The sequence below is a fragment of the Phasianus colchicus genome, chromosome 18, assembly GCF_987193195.1.
Source record: "Phasianus colchicus chromosome 18, bPhaCol1.hap1.1, whole genome shotgun sequence".
NCBI lineage: Eukaryota > Metazoa > Chordata > Aves > Galliformes > Phasianidae > Phasianus > Phasianus colchicus.
This window is the reverse complement of record NC_143453.1, coordinates 3,943,637-3,964,230: the sequence shown is the minus strand read 5'-3', so window position 1 is coordinate 3,964,230 and position 20,594 is coordinate 3,943,637. Positions and strand designations below refer to the sequence as shown.

Below are 20,594 nucleotides of genomic sequence, written 5' to 3'. Positions count from 1 at the left end.
GAGCAGGTTAACACTGTGATGTCAGAGAGATGAAAAATGGCTCTAGTGACAGGAAGTTCTCATTGTAGGTGTAATCCAAGAGGAAGTTATGTTAGTTACGAACATTTTGTGATCTGATATTTTGAATTGTTTTACAGGTGCAAGAGTCGGTGGCAAGCTGTCTTCCACCACTGGTGCCTGCAATTAAGGAGGATGCAGGAGGAATGATACAGAAACTAATGCAGCTGCTTTTAGAATCTGATAAATATGCTGAGCGCAAAGGTGCAGCTTATGGACTGGCAGGCCTGGTGAAAGGCCTTGGCATCCTTTCTCTCAAGCAGCAGGAGATGATGACCACACTGACTGATGCTATCCAAGACAAGAAGAACTTTCGTCGTCGGGAGGGTAAAGAACAGGAGCTTTTTATTCTGAATACTTCATGTTTCTCTTATTTCTTCTACCACTGTGACTATGCTGGGCGACACCTGAACCCTTGTATTTGTTTTTTCTGTATTTAGTTTACAGAAGTTTGCAGAATAGGAAATGGGGACTGTCTGTCATGATGCCATTGATTGTGTATGGCATCCTAAAGTTGGTCTATTTGCATTATGGTGGGAGGTTAACTGGTCCTAGACAATATGCTTGCACCCATCCCTCTTGTTTTCAAAGGCAGTTGTTGCAAGGTGGGCTTCTGCCTCTTGGAAGACATGTATAATGTAAATATGTAAATATTCTTCCACAACTAGGGGGTTTCAAAGCCCAGTTTTAGGTTTTGCTGCCGACTGTTTCCTGTCCTTATTTCTTGCTTACCTAAACTAGGACTCATAGGACTGTTGTATGTTTTCAGTACTACTAGACTTCTTGCTGTCAGTTCTGAGACCACAAATCTCCAACACAGCGCTAGCCAGAAGCACAAGAGAGCAAGAGTTTTACAGTTTGTGGGATCTGAAAGCTTTTGGAGAAATTCTACAGATATCTGGCAAATTGTGTTTTCTCTTCCCTCCTGTCCCCTTTAAACGAAGTGTTCTCTTCTGACTATCCTTTTTCTTTATTTAGGGGCTCTGTTTGCCTTTGAGATGCTCTGCAGCATGCTTGGAAAGCTCTTTGAGCCCTATGTGGTTCATGTGCTACCTCACTTGTTGCTTTGTTTTGGAGATGGGAACCAGTATGTGCGAGAGGTAAGAGACTTCAAATTTTGAGAAGATGCAGCGTTAGGAGAAAGTTAAGGATATGAATACTGCTTATAATGGACAAATTGAGAAAGTGACATTTGCTTTGAAACACCACTAACATAATTTGATCTTAATAATGGTAAACATCTTATTTCAATGGCTATTAGAATCATAGAATGGCTTGTGTTGGAAGGGACCTCAAAAATCATCACCCTGTGCCACAGGCAGGGTTGCTAACCACTAGATCAGATACTAGAGCAGATTGCCCAGGGCCCCATCCAACCTGGCCTTTAATGCCTCCAGAGGCATCCACAGCCCATCTGAACAGCCTGTTCCAGTTGAAAAACTTTCCCCTGACATCTAGTCTGAATCTTCCCTCCTTTATTTTAAAACCATTCCCTGTTTGTCCTATCACTATCTACCTTTGTAAAAAGTTGATTTCCCTCCTGTTTATAATCTCCCTGTAACCATTGGAAGGCCCTAGTGAGGTCTCCCACAGCCTTCTCTTCTCCAGACTGAACAAGGCCAGCTTCCTTAGACACTATTTACACGAAGGCTTTGTTCCCATTGTTCTTTGAGGGAGAAAGGAAAACATGTGATGTGACAAACCTTATAAATGTTCTTTTCTCCTTGAAGGCTGCAGATGACTGTGCCAAAGCAGTGATGAGCAACTTGAGTACTCATGGAGTGAAGCTGGTTTTGCCATCACTTCTTGCTGCACTAGAAGAGGAATCTTGGAGAACCAAAGCTGGTATGGACCAATATCTGACTGACATGACTGAGAGTAGCTTACAGTTCCTTTTGCTGTCATTCTCCATGCTTGTTCTTTTATCTTTAATGATGACTTTGATAGCTTACTGGCTCATAAGGGGACTGGAAACTTACAGCTTTAGAAGTAAAAATGAGTTTCTTGACACATCTGAGCAAATTCTTCCTCCCCTAACAAATAGAAGAAGCACTTTTTATCCCTCATCTCTCCAGAAGTGTTTCAAAAAGTGGATATTTCTTTCCTATCCACAACTTCCTTAGTACAAAAGCAGATAATATTTTTTAATTTTCAGGTAGCACAGAGTGACTTAGTGCATTTCAGCCATTGTATGCGTTTTCTGACTGGTCAGACCACTTGTGTATTTAAATTTGACATGAATGTAATCATCTGTTTGCATCTCTTAATGCTGTGTATTACTTTGTGATTTTTTTTTTCCCTTTCTTTTTGTGTATTTCATGCACAGGGTCAGTGGAACTGCTGGGAGCTATGGCATACTGTGCTCCCAAACAGCTCTCCTCCTGCTTACCCAATATTGTGCCAAAACTGACTGAAGTGCTCACAGATTCTCATGTGAAGGTGCAGAATGCAGGTCAGCAAGCTCTCAGGCAGATTGGGTCTGTCATCAGGAATCCAGAGATCCTTGGTAAGAACTGTCTTTATCTCTGATGGCAAACAGCAGTCCTGACATGACCCTAGTTTATAATAGCAGGGTTTACCTTCGTTACATTTGGGATTAAATCTGAACCTCTACAGAAATGAAACTACTCCTAGAACAGTATAGCATGAAAGCTTTACAACAGCTGTCAGCTAAAAGCTTTTTGAATACTCCCTTCTGCTTTGTCATTTAACATTGATAGGGTTTTCTCTGTGCTTCTAAATGATTTTAAAGGATGTAAGACAACCTGTGAGAGAACACCATCTCACTCCGATGTGCATTTTTGGTTTATGTACAACTAAATTATTTTCTCTCCCTTTAAAAAACACTCAGCAATTGCTCCAGTTTTGTTGGATGCTCTCACTGACCCCTCCAGGAAGACCCAAAAATGTCTGCAGACTCTACTGGATACCAAATTTGTCCATTTCATTGATGCTCCATCCTTAGCACTTATTATGCCAATTGTTCAGAGAGCTTTTCAAGATCGTTCCACAGACACCAGGAAAATGGCTGCTCAGATTATTGGGAACATGTACTCCTTGACTGATCAGAAGGTACGGTACCAAAAAAGCTGTCCCTATGCTGTGTTTACCATGTAGAAGGAAAGCACTTAAGGCAGACAGTACTAGAATCCAAGCAGCTTCTTAAATTAATTAAAAATGAATGGAAAGTGGCTATAAGTACAGTGAAAATTCTGATGTGCTTGAGACTGTTAGCCTTGTACTCTGCTCATTTAAGTATTAACAGATCTATCCCTGCAACAAAGTCTTTTGATTTTTACTGTAAACAAAATAACAAATAAACAAACAAAACCACGACTGGTGAAACAAGGATCAGTTGCTTACAAATGGATCCTGAGTTTGTTTAAAAAGTATTTGTAAAACTTCACCCTAGGCTGAAGAACAGTGTTTAATTTTTGTGCTGATAATCTGTATTTAAATCCTGTGCAAATGTCAAGAGTGTTGGATTTTCCTTAGATGCAAAGTGCTGGGTTGTGAGCAAGCATCAAAAAGGTTTTGAATGGTTTGGACTTTGTGTTGTTTCTTGTACTTGAAGAACAATTAAATGTGCAATCATTTGCAGGATTTTAAAAGGAACTGATTAAAACTCTAAGGATGTTAAGAATGATCCCTAATAATAAGGGGCTGAAATGCCCTTTACATAAAGATGATTTAGGTTTCTTTCTCATTTTGAATCTAGTTCTTATTCTTTGGACTGTTTGTTTCAGGATCTGGCTCCTTACCTACCCAGTGTGACTCCTGGACTGAAGGCATCCCTACTGGATCCTGTACCTGAAGTAAGTCTTTTCATACAAATACAGTTAGTCTTTCAGTCCATAATGTTGGGCTTTGTCCTCATCTTCTGTAGAAACGTAATCAGGCTGACATATCTCCATCTTAGTAACTTTGATAGAGTATTTGGCCAATCTCTTGTTTCTCTTGTCTCTTAGGTGCGTACAGTATCTGCAAAGGCACTGGGAGCCATGGTGAAGGGCATGGGAGAATCATGCTTTGAGGATTTGTTGCCATGGCTGATGGAAACACTGACATACGAGCAAAGCTCAGTGGACCGATCTGGTGCAGCTCAAGGTGAGGATGACTGTGTCTGAATACTGAGCTCAGACTTTCCCCTATTAAATCAGCTTGGTGTTTCTTGAGTTTATCTGCTCTGTTGTTTTTTTTTTCTCTCCAGGTCTGGCTGAAGTTATGGCTGGTCTAGGGGTGGAGAAGCTGGAGAAACTTATGCCAGAGATTGTAGCTACTGCCAGTAAGGTGGATATTGCTCCACATGTACGAGATGGTTACATAATGATGTTTAACTACCTGCCAATTACCTTTGGAGACAAGTTCATTCCGTATGTTGGTCCCATCATCCCTTGTATCCTTAAGGTATGTAGCAGAAACCTGAAGGGTTTTATTTATTAGAGGATAAAAAGAAGACTCCAGAGTATTTTAAGCAACGTTTCCATTAATTCTAGGACATGCAGATACTTTTCCAGCATTGCTGGACTAAAAATAGCCACAAACATATATTAATTGAAATTATGAATGAGTCGCTTTTGCAAATTATTTGCTTGCTGTCTTTTGTCTGTGATCAGTAGTAATTTCTTGAAATCACCTTTGTCCATCTGCAGCTCTACAGTTCATTTACTTTTTGTTGCTCAGAAAAAGCATTTTATTTTCCTTGTTGGTATATTGTGCTGGAAAAAAAAGGAAACAGCTTTCACAGACACTTCTTTCTCTGTTCAGGCACTGGCAGATGAGAATGAGTTTGTGCGGGACACTGCCCTGCGTGCTGGCCAGAGGATCATCAGTATGTATGCAGAGACAGCCATTGCACTGCTTCTGCCACAGCTTGAGGATGGCCTGTTTGATGACTTGTGGAGGATAAGGTAGGGGATAACCATCCTATCCACAGACATTCCCTTCATTAGAGTAAAGGTGTGATTCAGGCTTCTTGATGTTCCTCAAAAAAATGCAGAGACCAATGAAACAAAAGCAAATGTCTCTTTCTGCTTGTGGATTGAATATGATGCCTTTATAGCACCAAGTCTGAGAAGCCCTGCTAGCCTTGAATCAGGTTTCCTGATATCTGCAATGCATTCTTACTAGGTTATTAATTCTTATAGTGGCTCTGAAAAGCACTTCCAAGGCAGTTGATGTGGCAACATTTAGTCCTAACATATTGTTTCTCATTTTTCAAAATGCTGAGTAAGTTATTGTTCTCCTGTGTATGGGAATATGCAATGGAGCACTCACAGCTAATAGCAGTTGCTCAGAAATTAGCTGTACTAAAGGCATGTGTGAGCTGAGTGCTGATGGGTGACCTTATCCCAGGTGAATACCTTTTTGGGTTAAGAGAGATCTGTGAATAGCTTGTTCTTTTTTAGAGTCTAGACTATTCCTTGATACATTACTTTGATACTCTCTCATCCCCTTTTGGTTTGGAATTAATTCTTCCCCCTTCTCTTTAGCATGCTTCTTCACTGTCACGTAGGCAGAATGATCTGACCTATCAGCCCATACAGCATTTCAGTGCTGACATAGATCTTTCCCTTGCGTTTTGCCCATATCAGTATATTTGACATGTTGCTGTATTTGTACACATACTGTCTGATTACCTTGTTGTAACACTTGACATGCTTCTTGTTGCCAGGTTTAGCTCAGTTCAGCTCCTTGGAGATCTTTTATTCCATATCTCGGGAGTCACTGGAAAAATGACAACAGAAACTGCCTCAGAGGATGACAACTTCGGAACAGCCCAGTCAAACAAGGTAAAGCTGTTGTGTCTGTTTTTTTAATCAGCTTGAAAAGCTTGCTGGAAAGACTTAATGAATAAACATGCATTTTGTTCCTTTGATAAATTTCAGGAGTGGTTAATACAATTTTGTATGTTTCTTTTCAGGCTATTATTAATGCTCTTGGTGTGGAGAGAAGGAACAGGGTGCTGGCAGGGCTGTACATGGGCCGCTCTGACACCCAGCTGGTAGTGCGTCAAGCTTCTTTACACGTTTGGAAGATTGTAGTTTCAAACACTCCTCGCACGCTGCGTGAAATTTTGCCAACACTCTTTGGGCTTCTGCTGAAATTCTTGGCCAGTACTTGTGCAGATAAGCGAACGGTGAGAAATTGAGTAATGCTTTCCTGTTTCTGCAGGCAACCTTGTAAAGTGATTAAGAACACGGGATAATTCTTTTCTTCGAGTTGTTCTAAAGCTGTAATGAATTTAACTGGTCGGAGCATATCTGAATTCCTTGCTGAAAGGCAGTGGTGGTGGAAGTAAAACAATTTTTCCATGGCTACTTATTTTAATAGTGTTTCCATTGCTACATTTTTGTCTGTACTTGGAAAAGTAGTTTATAGTTAAAAAATAGCATTTGCTCAAAATTCAGCATCTTAACTGTGCTCCTCATTTAGAAAACATAATTAAATAAGTTTAATTAACAGGTTGCAGCACGGACATTAGGAGACCTTGTCCGAAAGTTAGGAGAGAAGATCCTTCCTGAAATCATTCCCATTCTGGAGGATGGACTAAGGTCAGACAAGAATGATGAAAGGCAAGGAGTCTGCATTGGGCTGAGTGAGATAATGAAGTCTACCAGCAGGGATGCGGTAAGTTAAATAAGGAGGGTGAAATCTGCCATTTCCTAGATATTTATGTTACAATTTTGAGATGCAAAAAATACAGTAACAGTGTTGGATTTATTCAATGGACTAAATTAAAGGCTTGTATCTAATGTGAGTTCCTGTTGAGGCAAATGTGTGTATTTGCATCTGCTGGTACATTTAAAACATTGCACAGTTCTGACATCTGTGAGCCATAGGAAGCATCTACAAGGTAGTCTTAGAACACTGCAAATCTTTAATTAATCCTTATTTTCTTCCAATGTATTACAAACAAATAGCAATTTAGTTTCTGTTGTGCAAATTTAGGTTTTTAGCTATTTTACTGAGATGCATCTGTCCATTGTGCTTTATATAACCTATAATTTTATCTCTACTTATTAGGTACTGGTTTTCTCTGAGTCTCTGGTGCCTACAGTGAGAAAAGCATTGTGTGACCCTCTGGAAGAAGTGAGAGAGGCTGCAGCTAAAACATTTGAACAGTTGCACTCAACAATTGGGCATCAGGCTCTTGAAGATATCCTTCCGTTTTTATTGAAGCAGCTGGTAAGCATTGCTCAACATGAACCAACAACTTAATTAGTGATGTTATGGACAGGTTTTGAATAACAAGCTTAAAAGAGAAGGAAACTTGCAGTGGCAGACCTTCTAGAGAATGCCCATCTCTATTTTGTCTCCTCTGTGGAGTCATGCTAGTTATCAGTAAGGAAAGTTTTGTGGTTAAAGCATAGGCTTAAGAATTGCTACATCCAGCTCTGCTAGGGAATTGCAAATGTCACCTCCATAAATTGGCCACCATGCCAGATATGTCACATCTTTTTCTTGGCTTAGGTTTAGCTATATAGTGTGAGGGTGATTTTATGTAGAAGAACCTGTGTGAGCATTGGTTGCATGATCATGTGGTGAACTGTCACCTGAAAGAGGGGATCACAGAATCACAGAATGGCCAGGGTTGGAAGGGACCTCAAGGATCACGAATCTCCAACCCCCCTGCCACATGCAGGGCCACTAACCTCCTCATTTAATGCTAGACCAGGCTGCCCAGGGCCCCATCCAATCTGGCCTTGAACACTTCCAGGGACGGGGCATCCACAGCCTCTCTGGGCAGCTGTTCCAGTACCTCACCACTCTCTCTGTAAAATTAGCTTGGCGCGTCACAAATCATGTCCTATGTTTTTATTTTCTCTCTCTCTGTAGGATAATGAGGAGACATCTGACTTTGCTGTGGATGGTCTTAAACAAGTTATGGCTGTCAAGAGCCGTGTGGTTCTGCCTTATTTGGTGCCAAAGGTACAACTGGAAACAAATTTTAAACTTTTTTTTTTTTTAAGTTGTGCTTTTTCCTGTGTTTGCTGCCAGTTTTCTTTGGAAAAATATTTGCCAAAATATTTCTGTGCTCAAAACTGTGTCATTGTGGTGCACTCATACTTTAAAATGTTCATGTTATAAATGACCTGAGATTCCTCCTAAAGAAATTTTCTGCTTGTCTCATTTTTATTTTTGTTTGTTTTTGCTTTTTAGCTGACTACTCCCCCTGTGAACACCCGTGTGCTAGCTTTCCTCTCATCAGTAGCAGGAGATGCTCTGACAAGGCACTTGAGTGTCATCCTGCCTGCTATGATGTCTGCACTGAAAGAGAAGCTGGGGACCAGTGAAGAGCAACTGGCAAGTAGCATGGCTCAACTCTCTGCTATGACAGGCTGCCTGAAGATAGTTTGGGTTTACCTCTCAGCACTGAGTCTGTATTCCCTAGATATACAGGCTGTGTGTTTTAATTCTGTCCCTTAACTTCTTCAGGCAGAGTCTTCTTGCCTGGTGGCATGTTGAGAGTTGAAAAACATATGCTTTCCAAATCCATTTGTATCCTTAAAGAAGTCTCTTAGGCCTAAACAAGATAGAATTCTCAGTTTACTTATTCTTTGGAAACTGTCAGAGTGTCTGGTTAAGTTTGTATGCATTAGTGGGAAATAAGACTAACAGATTAAAGGGCTGAAAGGAGAATATCTCCTATTTTGCATGCAGTGCTCCTTCTGAACTACTTTCAGAAACATCTGTTGTTTGGACTCCAGAGAACATCCTGGAGCTGTGATTGCATATAGATGTACACAGGCTGGTGAATTGAGAGTGCTGTGGATAGAATCTTGTCTGCTACAGATGCCTATCTGCTCAGCTTCTAATATACCTACAGCTGTACTTGCTATTAGTTTTATGACACAAAGACTTGAACAGCCTAAATTAAAAAAAAAAAACTTACCTGATAAGACCCATGGTCTCTGAGGGTGAGTAAGACTGGGCAGACTGAGCTACTCTCATTTTTGGAATTTAGCCCTTCTGTAGCTGTACAGCTACCTGTGCAACTTTTCAGATCGTTTGTTGAATTTTGAGAGTTGACTATGTACTTATCTCTCCTCCATTCATAACATTTTTTTTTTTTTTTTTTTTTTTCTCCTAACATTTGTTACTAAGTAAGCATAGGGATGGAGGTAGCAGTAGGAAATTGGTTCTGAATTAAGCCTTTGATGGCAATACAACCAGCTATTCCAAAAGAAAAGATTAGCAGGTGGTATATGTTGTGTATGTTCTATCTTTTCTCTTAGAGATGATGTTCTGGATAACATGGGGAAACCTGGGGCTAACTCTGGTTTTATTCTATTTGAGAGTTAATGTAAAATAAATTTGGACTCCTTAGGAAATGGCAAATTGCCAGTCTGTAATCCTTTCTGTGGAAGATGACGTTGGACAAAGAATTATAACTGAAGATTTACTAGAAGCTACCCGCAGCCCTGACCTGGGAATGAGACAAGCAGCAGCTATCATACTGAATATCTACTGCTCCAAGACAAAAGCAGACTATACTGGTCATCTCAAGAACTTGGTTTCAGGCTTGATACGTTTATTTAATGATACCAATCCTGTAGTTTTGAATGAAAGTTGGGATGCACTTAATTCCATCACCAAGGTAAGAGGCAGCTTCAAAAGTTCATAGTGGTAGTGGTTGGCAAGGAGAAAGTGGAGATAATTGGTAAAATACTGTCTAAATTGAATCTCCTATTTAAACTATGTTTATGTTGGCAAATGCTGCAAAGGTTTGAGATGTAAGATGAGCTTGGCAGCAGCATTGTCAGTGAACAGTTAGGTCTTTGGAAGGGGTGGGAAACAAGTGTCTTCTCATGATGCACCTGAGAATTCAGAAGGAACTGTCAGTTGTGATATTACTTCATCTTTGTCTTGCCCCTCTCTCCTACAGAAGTTAGATGCTGGGAACCAGCTTGCTCTCATTGAGGACCTACACAAGGACATCCGGATTGTAGGGAACGAGGCCAAAGGCGAGCATGTGCCAGGATTTTGTATTCCTAAGAAGGTAGAGGATCAAAATGAGCATGTGATGCAAAAATGGACTCGATCACAACCATCCTATGTCATTCTTGGGGGAAGCTTGATACTGTGTTATGGTATTAGAAATACTGAAACTGTAGCATTTTAAACCCCTATGTTAGAGACTTTTTGTAGGTTACTGGTGCTTTTGAATTACCCTGCAGACAGCTCCTTTTGTGACAAGATCTTTGACAATTCTATTATGCCTGGAAATCCCACTTGCTGCTTTTGTGGAGGAGTAATGTTGGACTTCTGTGCCAAATTTCTATGGTTTAAAAATTCCCTCATCCACCAGCACTTTCCTCATAGCAACTGGCTTTCTAAGGCATAGATGCATTAAATCAAATTGAATAAAAGTAGCTTTGTAAATTTGGAAGCAGGCAGCTGAAGGTCAACAGGAAATTGAGAGAAACTGTTTAAGTCTGTTCAGCTGGTATATAACAGGAGCAAAAATAAGATATGTATTTTTTGCATTTTAGCTTCTAAGCTTTCTTATCTAATTGTTATGACAGGGAGTGACTTCTATACTTCTGGTGCTGCGTGAAGGTGTTCTAACTGGTAATCCAGAGCAAAAGGAGGAAGCAGCAAAGGCCTTGGGGCTGGTTATTAAACTGACTTCTGCAGAAGCTCTTAAACCATCTGTAGTGAGCATTACTGGACCACTTATTCGTATCTTGGGAGATCGGTTCAGCTGGAATGTCAAAGTGGCTCTGCTTGAAACATTAAGCCTTCTTTTAGCCAAGGTAAGATTGAAAATAACTGGTTGTAGTTTGTGAGCATTTTCTACAGTAGCCTTCAGAAAATCTGTTGCTGTTCATTTTAATATAGCTAGGATATCAACTGGTGTAGATCTAATATCTAGAATGGCAGTGAAATTGGATTGTATTCTCCCAACAACTGAGTCACTGGACCTCTCAGAAATACTGCTAAATGCTCATCTCTTTCACATGATTGACAACTACCAGGTAGATAATTTCTTTTCTGCGTCCATGCTTTTTTGAAATTTTGAGTCCAAAGATGATCATCTTACACATTTGAACTGAGCTAGGCTTTTATTTAGTGCTTTGTATAGAAAAGAACATCCATGACGATGTAGAATCTTTCTTGTGTTTCCATCTGCAGAAAACAGAATTAAATTAGAAAAAGATAAATGTTTTGTTGTAAAAAACACAAACATTTTGTGTTTTTCCTGTTTTAGTAGTGTGTTAGATCTGAGTAAAGGCTATTTGTTACTGTGATAATTAACTGTTGTACAAGTCAGGCTGTTTACAGGCTTTGATTTCTAGCCATGGTTACATTCTCAACTCCATCACTTTTCCTTCTTTTATCTCTGTTAAAGGTTGAGATTGCCCTGAAACCATTTTTGCCTCAATTGCAAACAACCTTCACCAAAGCTCTGCAAGATTCAAACCGTGCTGTTCGCCTTAAAGCTGCTGATGCTCTTGGTAAACTTATTGTTATCCATGTAAAAGTGGATCCTCTTTTTACTGAGCTACTGAATGGAATTCGTTCCAGTGATGACTCTGCCATCAGGTAAGCTGTAGGTGGAAATCTCAGACCTTGCTGCTTATTAAGAATAAGGGGCTAGGATTAATATGCTATACAGCAATTTGAGATAATTTTCTCCCCCCCTTGATTTAGATAGTAAGATTTATTTACTGTTAATGAAGGGTTGTAAAACCAGTAATGTGGGTGATAGGGACATAGTGGGTCAAAAGCTGCACTCTGATGCATCTTATCAGGAGAGATGTTGCTTGGCATATGCCCAGTTCTTCTTCTTCAGTCTCTAAACCCACTGCAACCCACTTTCAGGTACAAAACTGTATCAATTTTCACTTCGACCTGAAGTAATGCAGCTGTTCTTGTACCCTATACGTACAGATTCCTGAGAAATTAATTTCTTGGGTTTTTTGTTGTTGTTGTTGTTTTTATTTTAATCTTTGAATAGTCAGAAGATACTTACTTTGTAAGAGAGAGACACAAGTATGCAAACATGGAATGAACTCTAGCATGGAGTCTCATCAGTGGAGAGAGTCTGGGTTTCCTAAATTGTCAGGCATATTAATCTAATAGCTGTGTAAGAAATTCTTACAATTGTCCAGACCTCAGTTTCTTCTTTAGGGTGATGACTGTATGTTGTGATCACTTCTAGGGACACGATGCTGCAAGCGCTGCGGTTTGTAACACGAGGAGCTGGTGCAAAAGTAGATGCCACAATTAGGAAGAACATCAGCACGGTTCTTCTTGGGATGCTGGGACATGATGAGGTATTGCTTCAGACAGCTGTAAAGGATCCGTGCTGTAGTTAGTCTGATTTCTAAATTTAAAATCAGAACTAAGAAAATTATTTTCTAGAGTAATCTTCCAGGGCAAATTATTGCTGTTAGAGTGGAAAGAAACTGTTACAAAGAAACGCTGCAGTTGGACATCACTCAGTAAACTGAATGTGGTCTGTAAAACTGATTTCACTGGAGCTTTATGGTGTTAACTGAACTGGAGATCCCCAGCCAATTACTTTTAACTCAAAGTCTGTGAGTTTAATGTTTCCTTAGCAACCACACAGGTGGATTTGCAGTTCCTCTCCAGCATGCGTGAGACAGCTCTGAAGTCAGAATATGTTTTTTTTTTATCTCAGAGAGAACCCACAGTACCTTCTCTATAAGCACATCTGTGTGTTTGCAGGCTCTCAGGTGGGGTTTATCATTAGGTGTGAGGAATTTTTTTTGGTAACAGATTTTTCTCCAGTAAACAAGAAACTCTCCTAAGTTGAATGTGTGATCTTCTGTATATGGCAGATAGCAACAGTCTCATCTGTAAGATTAAATAATCAGGTAATGTCTTTATGTTTCAGTATGTGCATACAGACATACAGCTGTTGGCACGATAGAAATAGAGCAATTGAAAAATTCCCATTGGATTTTAAGTTTTAGGGTAGAGAAGTGCAGATATATATAGTTCAGAACCATGCCAAACAAGCAGGAGTATGGAAGTTTTAAAATTAAAATCTTATCACAGCAATAAGCTTATGCAGCGATGGCTAGAAGTAATATTTGTTTTCTAGACTGAGTCAAAATGTAACTCTTAACATAGCTTTTAAAATACTCACTTTTGTCTTTATAACTTTTCTATTTAACAAGTCACAGTTTATATGAGACCTGTAATTTTACAATCTGCTGGCTTTTTTTGACTGGATGTGAGACTTCCAGTATGTACAACAAACTGTACAAAATGACAGAAATCCACAGTTAGCAGGAGGCAAAGAGTTTCTGCGAATACTTTATTTTTTCCCCTCCTCTTTTTATTTTTGTCCCTTGCTTCTCTTACTGCTTGTCTCTGATGTGGATTGAGCTCAACCAGTGTTGCTCTTTCCTTCCTTTCCTCATTAGGATGCCACCCGCATGGCTTCAGCTGGCTGCTTAGCAGAGCTGTGTGCATTTCTGTCAGAAGAGGAGCTCAATACTGTTCTCCACCAGCACTTACTGGGTAGGTGAAGCTACTCTGACTAGAACTAAGTCTGAAAAGCAGGGGAAGATATGTTCTTAGCCAGTAGTTTGTGAAAACTGTAACTATTCAGGTCCCTCCTCTTTATATTAAACAAATCTCTAGATTTCCTTGTACTTTTATTTGCTCATGGCTGCTCTTACACTCTGGTACATCATCGAGCACAAGGTGACAATTAAAACTTGGGTTTCCCATATTTTTTGTGGATTTGTGTTCAAGTGAGTTTGATGCAAAGTACCAGCATGGCTGAGCAGTTCCTTAGTGCTGATGCACAGTGAATGGGAGATGACAGTACATTCAGGCAGCATCGGGGAGAGCTGTTCCACTTTATTTGATGACACTGGGATCACAGATTGGCTTATGACTATTGCAGACCACATCCAACAGCTTCAGATACTTTTGGAGAATTAACTGATTTGCCTGTTAGTTAGTCAGAAACATGGATTTTGTAGGAACTTGTAGTGGTTGGGAGTGTTATAGTGCTCTATGGAATTAAAAAGGGAATCTACTAGCTGGTTTCAAATTACAGATCACTTTTACAATTTTATTGGTGTCAAAGCTTATGTAATTGTAATAGCAAGCTTCTTCATGTACTGAGTGATGTGGGTGTGATTACATGTATCATCAGAAAAACCCACTTTAATGGTGTAAGGTCAGTGTGTTGGGTTTCAATATCTGCCCAGAGAGAATTCCTCTCTAATAGAGGTATTGTGTTATCGTACAGTTTATATGTCTCTTTTGGAAGGAGAAAGATGCTGCTTTAAGTGCTGCTTTTATAGAAGCAAGTTGACAAACTGACAAATGCTTTCTCAGCTGGATGCAGTGGCCTTTCTTAGAGGTAGTTCTTTTTGCCATTTTAGCAGACATCTCTGGAATTGACTGGATGGTGAGACATGGACGAAGCCTGGCCCTCTCAGTGGCTGTAAATGTTGCTCCTTATAGGCTATGTTCCCCCAAGTACTATAACAGTGTTCTGGAGATGATCCTCAGCAATGCCACTGCTGACAGGGTGAGTGCTGCCTGAGAAAGGGCAAGTTCTATTCAGGTGCTTGTGGGAGTAGTTATAAAAGGCTCACAGGTTCACAGTGTTACAAAAACTTAAAATAAAAAATAAAATCAGAATAAAAGTGTATTCTGAATGTTCTTCCTTGACTAGATGCAGTTTTATAGTGAAACTGCATGATTGTGATTCTGATTCTTTTACTGCTGATCTCTGTCAAGATGAAGATTATTTAATCCTTAACGGTAGAGTAACTTTCAGTGGGAATAAATTCTACTTCTGTTGCCCTATTAAAGTTCTCATTCACAGGCCAGGTTTACAAAATGAACAAATACTTCAATTTAGAAGAAAGACTTCGAAAACAGTTGAATGAATAACATAGCGTAGGGAACTCGTGGGTTATGTGGGGCCTGTCACGTTGTTCTGTGTGGTCACAGCCATGATTTTTTATCCTCTTTGTCCAATAACATTACATCGTTTTCATGCATTGCAGTTTTTTGACAGATATGTTGAGCCTTTTTGCAAAAGCTCACCAGGCCATGTGACTGTGAGGCTAATTATATAAAGACTGTTGAACTCTACTGTAATAACATCAATCATATCAAATTTTTGTTTTTACATTGAAGATACCCATTGCAGTTAGTGGCATCAGAGGGATGGGCTTTCTTATGAAATACCACATGGAAGAAGGAGGGAACCTGCCTCCAAAACTTTCCAACCTCTTTATTAAGGTAAGAATTTTTAAGTTACCTGGTGTTGTTCTCATCTGATCTTAACCAGTGTAATACAGTCTTGCTTTCAGCTGATTTAGAGAGGTTTTCTTTGTAAAATTAATGTAACCCAGCACAAAAGCTGAAACTTCAGTTGCCTTATTTTAGGAAGCTGTAAATCCTTTGATAGTTGGAAATCTATACAAGTCTTTTTTGTTCTAAAGCAGACAATAATTTTACAAGCCTGCTTTGCAGCTGTGAACACAATACCTCCATCTCTGTTGTAATGTGGAAATTTGACTGGCTCTGTGGTAAACTTTGATTCAGTGTGAATAATTGTTTTCCTTTGCAGTAGCAAGCAGCTGATGGGAAGAAAAGCATGGAGGGGGGCAGATGTCAGTTTGCTTTTAAAATCTGATAAAGCTCAAAGGGGCTCTGTTAGAAAGTTGTTGAATACAAACTCCTTACCTTCTCTGGCTTTGCATCAGTACTTTCTGACTTCTATTTTTTTTTGAATGGGAGTAGCTCCTAGAGCCTGGATGGAAAGAATATTGACGTTAGTGCTCTTTCTTTTTCAAATGATACCTATTTGAAAATCTACCTAAAAGCTCCTTTCTTTCTTCTATTGTTCTGTATTTTTTTCCCCCATGAAAATATCCCTCAGGGCAGGAAGAATCTGAATTTTGATCACGAGAGTGTTTTCATGTCTTAGGAAAGATAAAGGAAGACAGAGTTGAGGGGTAGTGGTAGAGCGAGTGAGCTGCTGCCTTTTAATTTATCTGTCATTCTTATTGTAAATAAAAATGTATTACATTTCACATTTTAAATGTCTTCTAAATTTACTTGAAAATCCATCATAAATGCAAGTCAACATGGTGTCTGTTGTTTTTCAAAGTAGACTTCTTGCTGAAATATATTTCTTTGCATCATAGCATTCCGTTTAAATATAAAATGAATATCAGAGTTGTCACAATACCTTTATCCCTAAATTTTTTTATATTAAAATGAAATACATTGTTGAAACATAGCTTACACTCTAACCAGTGACTTGGTTGTTGCTGCTGACTGGGTGTGTTTTACCATAGGTACTGTCATCTTTTGCTCCAGTTAGATGTCCCTGTCATTTCCTGATAGTGTGTACCTCTGTCACCAAACATTTTTGTTTTCTTTTGAAAAAGTGTCTTGTTTTCAAGGTTTCATCCACTCTTACTGTTATACATAAGTTTAATCACATTTGTTGATGACATTTCACTCCGTGAATTGAAGACTACTTGTTTTTGCTGTCGTAGTTAAAGATACTTAAATTAGGAAAACAAGGTAAACTTGTGCTTTCAATACCTTGTCCTTGGTATATCTAAGCTTAAAACCATCTTTGTCTTCTTCAGTGTCTCCAGAACTCATCCAGTGACATAAAGTTAGTTGCAGAAAAAATGATCTGGTGGGCAAATAAAAACCATCTTCCTGCACTGGATCCTCAGACAATTAAACCCATTCTCAAAGCACTTCTGGACAACACAAAAGACAAAAACACCAGTGTCAGAGCTTACAGCGACCAAGCCATTGTTAATCTGCTGAAGATGAGAGCGGGTGAACAAGTGCTTGAGGTATGAGACAGAAGAAAACATAACCATTGATAGTGGGCTATGTCACGTGGCTCTGCTTATGTTTAAGTGTTTGCCTGGAGTCTCAGAACATGCTGGCAGTCTCTTATGAAATAGGTGAAGTGGGATATTCCTATTTGCATTTAAGCCTTCATTAGTATTCTTATGGTAAGCTGTGAAGAAGTATGCAAGTTATGTGATACTGCACAACCATACAGTGGGGTATTATTGAAGTCAAGGTATTTAATGTGTTCTCTGTGTTTAATGCCTGAAGCCATATTGTGCTGTAGTTGCCTTAGCTAGGACTGCTAGTTTATTGCTTTTGTCACTTTTATAATCCTATTGCAGCATTATCAGTACTGGAGAGAATATTTAGGATGGATGGAATGCTCCTTTGTACATCCATATCCAGACCTCTCTTCCAAGCCCCTAGCTAGTTTAGTTCTCATGTCTGGAATCCTAAAACCAGATGAAGGCTTTGGGTATATTTGAAGATGCAGATAAATACACCATGTAAAGCTCTTAAACTTGTTCTTTGAACGGCGTCTCCTAAGGAATCAATAATTCGGTCTTTTCTTCCTTCCACAGTCTGTTTCCAAGATTTTAGATGCTGCCAGCTTGGAGCTTCTCAATGAAAGCTGCAGGAGATCTCTTAAGAAGCTGGCTGGCCAGGCTGACTCTGAAGAACAGATAGATGACACTATACTGACGTGATAATCGAGCTCCCGAAGACAAAACAACACTGACCCAACCGCTGCATCAGCATTTCAACTCAAAACACCTACTTTAAATGTTTTCATTTTTGAAAATGTTAATTCTGATGGGATTTCATGAAAAGGACTCCCAGAGAGTATTTTAGTATCAAATATACCAGAATAGCCTTAATTAGACCCACTTTAGCTGAAATTTGAAAATTTGGTCCCCTTTTTGAAATAGTTAATGCACAAGAAACAGATATACTAATCTATACTGATAAATTGTGGCCAATTGTGAGATGTGGCTAGAGCACATCAGGCTTAAACTCTGGTGAAATCTACTTGTTTTCCAGGGTCTGTGCCAAAACTCCAGTATTGGAAGTACTGTTGTTTTTTTCCAGAGACCCTGTGAAGCCAGAATTGTTTTTGTGTACTGCTAACTTGCTGCTTGTGACGGTTCTGAAGACTGAAAATCCCTGTAAAACACAGTATTTAAAACAGCCTTAGAAATCACAAATACAAGGGGGGAATTAAATGCAGTCTGTTTAAAGAAGGAACATTTAATAAAGGCTTTGACTTTGATCCTTCTGGTGTAAACTGTTCTCTTTATGCATTCATTTGCCAACAAACGAATTCTGTGATTTACTTTCTGGATATGCATTTATTTTTTTTTAGAGCATACAGCCTATAGAGTGGGTAGTGCAGTAATCTGTATAAACCCTTTTGCAAAACTGAGGTAAGCTAGGGTTTAAAACCAAGCTAGAACTGACATTTAATGAAATTTGTAATTACTCCTGTTCATTTCTGGAGCATTTTGGACTATAGACAGCTTTTTATTCAACTTGTGAAAACTCCTCTATTTTTGTCTTCAAAGGCTTCAGAAGATATTTGGCATTTCCAACATGCAGAGTTTTTTTTGTCAATGAATTGTACTGCTCCAAGAAAGCAGGATTTTAGTTCACCTGGCCAAATAGTCACTTTTTTTTTTTTAATTGACTGATGCCTTTTGTGCTATTTGATGGAAATAGTGGAAAAAATTGCGTGGCAGAATAAAAACCTTTGAAGAGAAAATTAGTTTTGCATTCTACATATAAAAGTGAGCCCTATCTGTGTGATGAAACTACACAGAAGAAGGTTGCTCTTCAGAAACCAAAGCATTACAGTTTACAGTTTCAAAGGGGGGGTGATGATCTTCCTTTGATATAACTCTGGATGGCTCAAACATAATAGTGGGAGGAAAAAAATGCTCCTAATCACAACATTTGAGAGCATAAAATGCAACCACATGGGAACGCTCTACTAGAACTAATTTGCCAATTGCTGTGATTCCATAACCCTTTTATGCCATCCATTTAATTATATATACTTTTCAGAGTGTTACACTTCAGTGGCTATCAAAACCTTCCTTGCTGCTATTTGAGTCCATTACTGTTTGTCCTGTTCCCACAGGCATTGAGAGCAGTTTGTTTGCAGCAGCCACGTTATCCCTGCAGTGTTCTCATCCTTGAAGATGAGATCCATCCTTGGATTTTCCAGGTCTTTTCTTGTGGATGAGCTTTTCTAAATCTATGTTGTTGCTCTTCATGTTTGTTCCATTCAGATTCACTGTTGCCTTGTAGTGCCCACTGCTGGATCAAATCTTCTGCTGGAGAATATCACTTTTTAGGTTCTACACAAACATGCTGCTATCTATCCCCACAAGAGACTTGGCTGCAGTAGCAGATGTTTTGCAGTCAGTTATGAATCCAGGCTACAAATCTGCTCTTTTGCTATTTACGTCCAATCTTGTAGTTATGCAGTTCATTATTTCTATAAAACTCCACCACTTTCCAGTTGGTCTTATTGAACCTGTCATCACTGATTTAATAATGTTTACCTGCATTTTGAAGGTGGTTTTAAATTCTGAGTAGGCCTTCCAGAATATTTGCAAATCTGTTCTGTTTTCTGTTATCTACTGATTAAAAATGTATTCCCTATCTCTTCATCCAGATAATTAATTAAAGTAATAAGCTGTACCAGTCATAATTCACTGTGGAAAGCTACTTGTCTGTATTGACAGTGAGCTATGAGTAACTACACTGAGAAGAAAACTTGCAAGTATTGTTGGTGGATATCCCTCGAAGCAGTGAATTCAGGCTGTGTCACTGCCTATGAGACTAATGTGTAATCTAAAGGCTGCTCCACTAAAACACAGTCTTGGGAAGCAAAAGTCTCAATTCTTGTCTACAAGAACTCAAGGATGAGTGGTAATCAACCAATTAATCTTTGTGTTTTTTATTCATTATCCTTTAAAGTTTAAACTCTGTTTTTGCATTGTGTTGGTAATAATCAGAGTGAAAACTAAAAATGCCCTTAAGGATTTGATGTCTTAGAACACTGTGATTAATTTCACCTGTAATGAATGAACTGTGTTTGGAGAATAACAGAGGAACAGCAGTTAAGCCACCAAATGCAAAAACACTGCACTATAGCAGAAGTAAACAAAACTTGAAGTCATTTTATAACTGCAAAAATAGGTGAGAAAAGCTCAGTATTTGTACTTAATAACTTCTTTGATCACTATGGACATGAAGGAGGAAAAATGTGCAAGTTTTTCTAAAGAATGGCAGGTTGAGCACAGTCAGAGATAGCTACTTTTCTCCAGAATACTGATACTTCTTAAACATGTGGAAGAAAATAACAGTCAAGTAGAAGGTTTTTAAATTAGCTTATTAATTTTAGCCAATTACTACCTTTTGTAATTGAATTAAGGGTATTCTGAAGATTTGTATTTTAACTTTGTCTGACGTGAAGTGGAAAAACTCATTCATCTTTCCAAATAGCAGCTGAATTTCTCAGCACTCAGTTTAGTTGTTCCCGACAGGGAGGAGTAAAAGGTAGGAAACTTACTTGCAGTTATTGAGAATGTGCTGATTATTCAATTACAGCACAACACAGAATCTGGAATTTGATAGCTACCTCTCACTAAATTATTTATATACTGCAATACAATACATCAGAGCTAAAATACCCA

The 20,594-nt window shown here is 39.0% G+C and overlaps 1 protein-coding gene and 1 long non-coding RNA gene across 3 annotated transcripts in view; one reads left to right on the top strand and one right to left on the bottom strand.

Moving 5' to 3' along the window:
• Positions 1–18,156, top strand: part of GCN1 (GCN1 activator of EIF2AK4) — a 40,399-nt gene extending 22,243 nt beyond the window's left edge. Inside the window, exons 34-58 of one of the 2 annotated variants that reach the window (XM_031592222.2) lie at positions 138–384; positions 1,036–1,157; positions 1,788–1,902; positions 2,384–2,563; positions 2,909–3,129; positions 3,804–3,872; positions 4,026–4,164; positions 4,268–4,464; positions 4,825–4,967; positions 5,732–5,849; positions 5,981–6,196; positions 6,523–6,687; positions 7,084–7,245; positions 7,897–7,989; positions 8,221–8,364; positions 9,389–9,658; positions 9,947–10,060; positions 10,587–10,817; positions 11,414–11,607; positions 12,227–12,341; positions 13,461–13,557; positions 14,439–14,584; positions 15,202–15,306; positions 16,671–16,889; positions 17,475–18,156. In XM_031592222.2, coding sequence (XP_031448082.2) covers positions 138–384; positions 1,036–1,157; positions 1,788–1,902; positions 2,384–2,563; positions 2,909–3,129; positions 3,804–3,872; positions 4,026–4,164; positions 4,268–4,464; positions 4,825–4,967; positions 5,732–5,849; positions 5,981–6,196; positions 6,523–6,687; positions 7,084–7,245; positions 7,897–7,989; positions 8,221–8,364; positions 9,389–9,658; positions 9,947–10,060; positions 10,587–10,817; positions 11,414–11,607; positions 12,227–12,341; positions 13,461–13,557; positions 14,439–14,584; positions 15,202–15,306; positions 16,671–16,889; positions 17,475–17,600 — 3,948 coding nt within the window. In that variant the 3' untranslated portion in view covers positions 17,601–18,156. Of the gene's footprint in view, positions 1–137; positions 385–1,035; positions 1,158–1,787; positions 1,903–2,383; positions 2,564–2,908; positions 3,130–3,803; positions 3,873–4,025; positions 4,165–4,267; positions 4,465–4,824; positions 4,968–5,731; positions 5,850–5,980; positions 6,197–6,522; positions 6,688–7,083; positions 7,246–7,896; positions 7,990–8,220; positions 8,365–9,388; positions 9,659–9,946; positions 10,061–10,586; positions 10,818–11,413; positions 11,608–12,226; positions 12,342–13,460; positions 13,558–14,435; positions 14,585–15,201; positions 15,307–16,670; positions 16,890–17,474 lie in introns of both variants that reach the window. The other variant, XM_031592221.2, reaches the window with a different exon arrangement.
• On the bottom strand, positions 10,827–16,713 carry LOC116228414 (uncharacterized). Its single transcript, XR_004166761.2, has 4 exons — positions 16,624–16,713; positions 15,754–15,820; positions 12,179–12,357; positions 10,827–11,190 (listed from the first exon to the last, which is right to left on the bottom strand). It is a non-coding gene; the product is annotated as an uncharacterized LOC116228414 (long non-coding RNA).
• Positions 18,157–20,594: the final 2,438 nt, after the last annotated feature.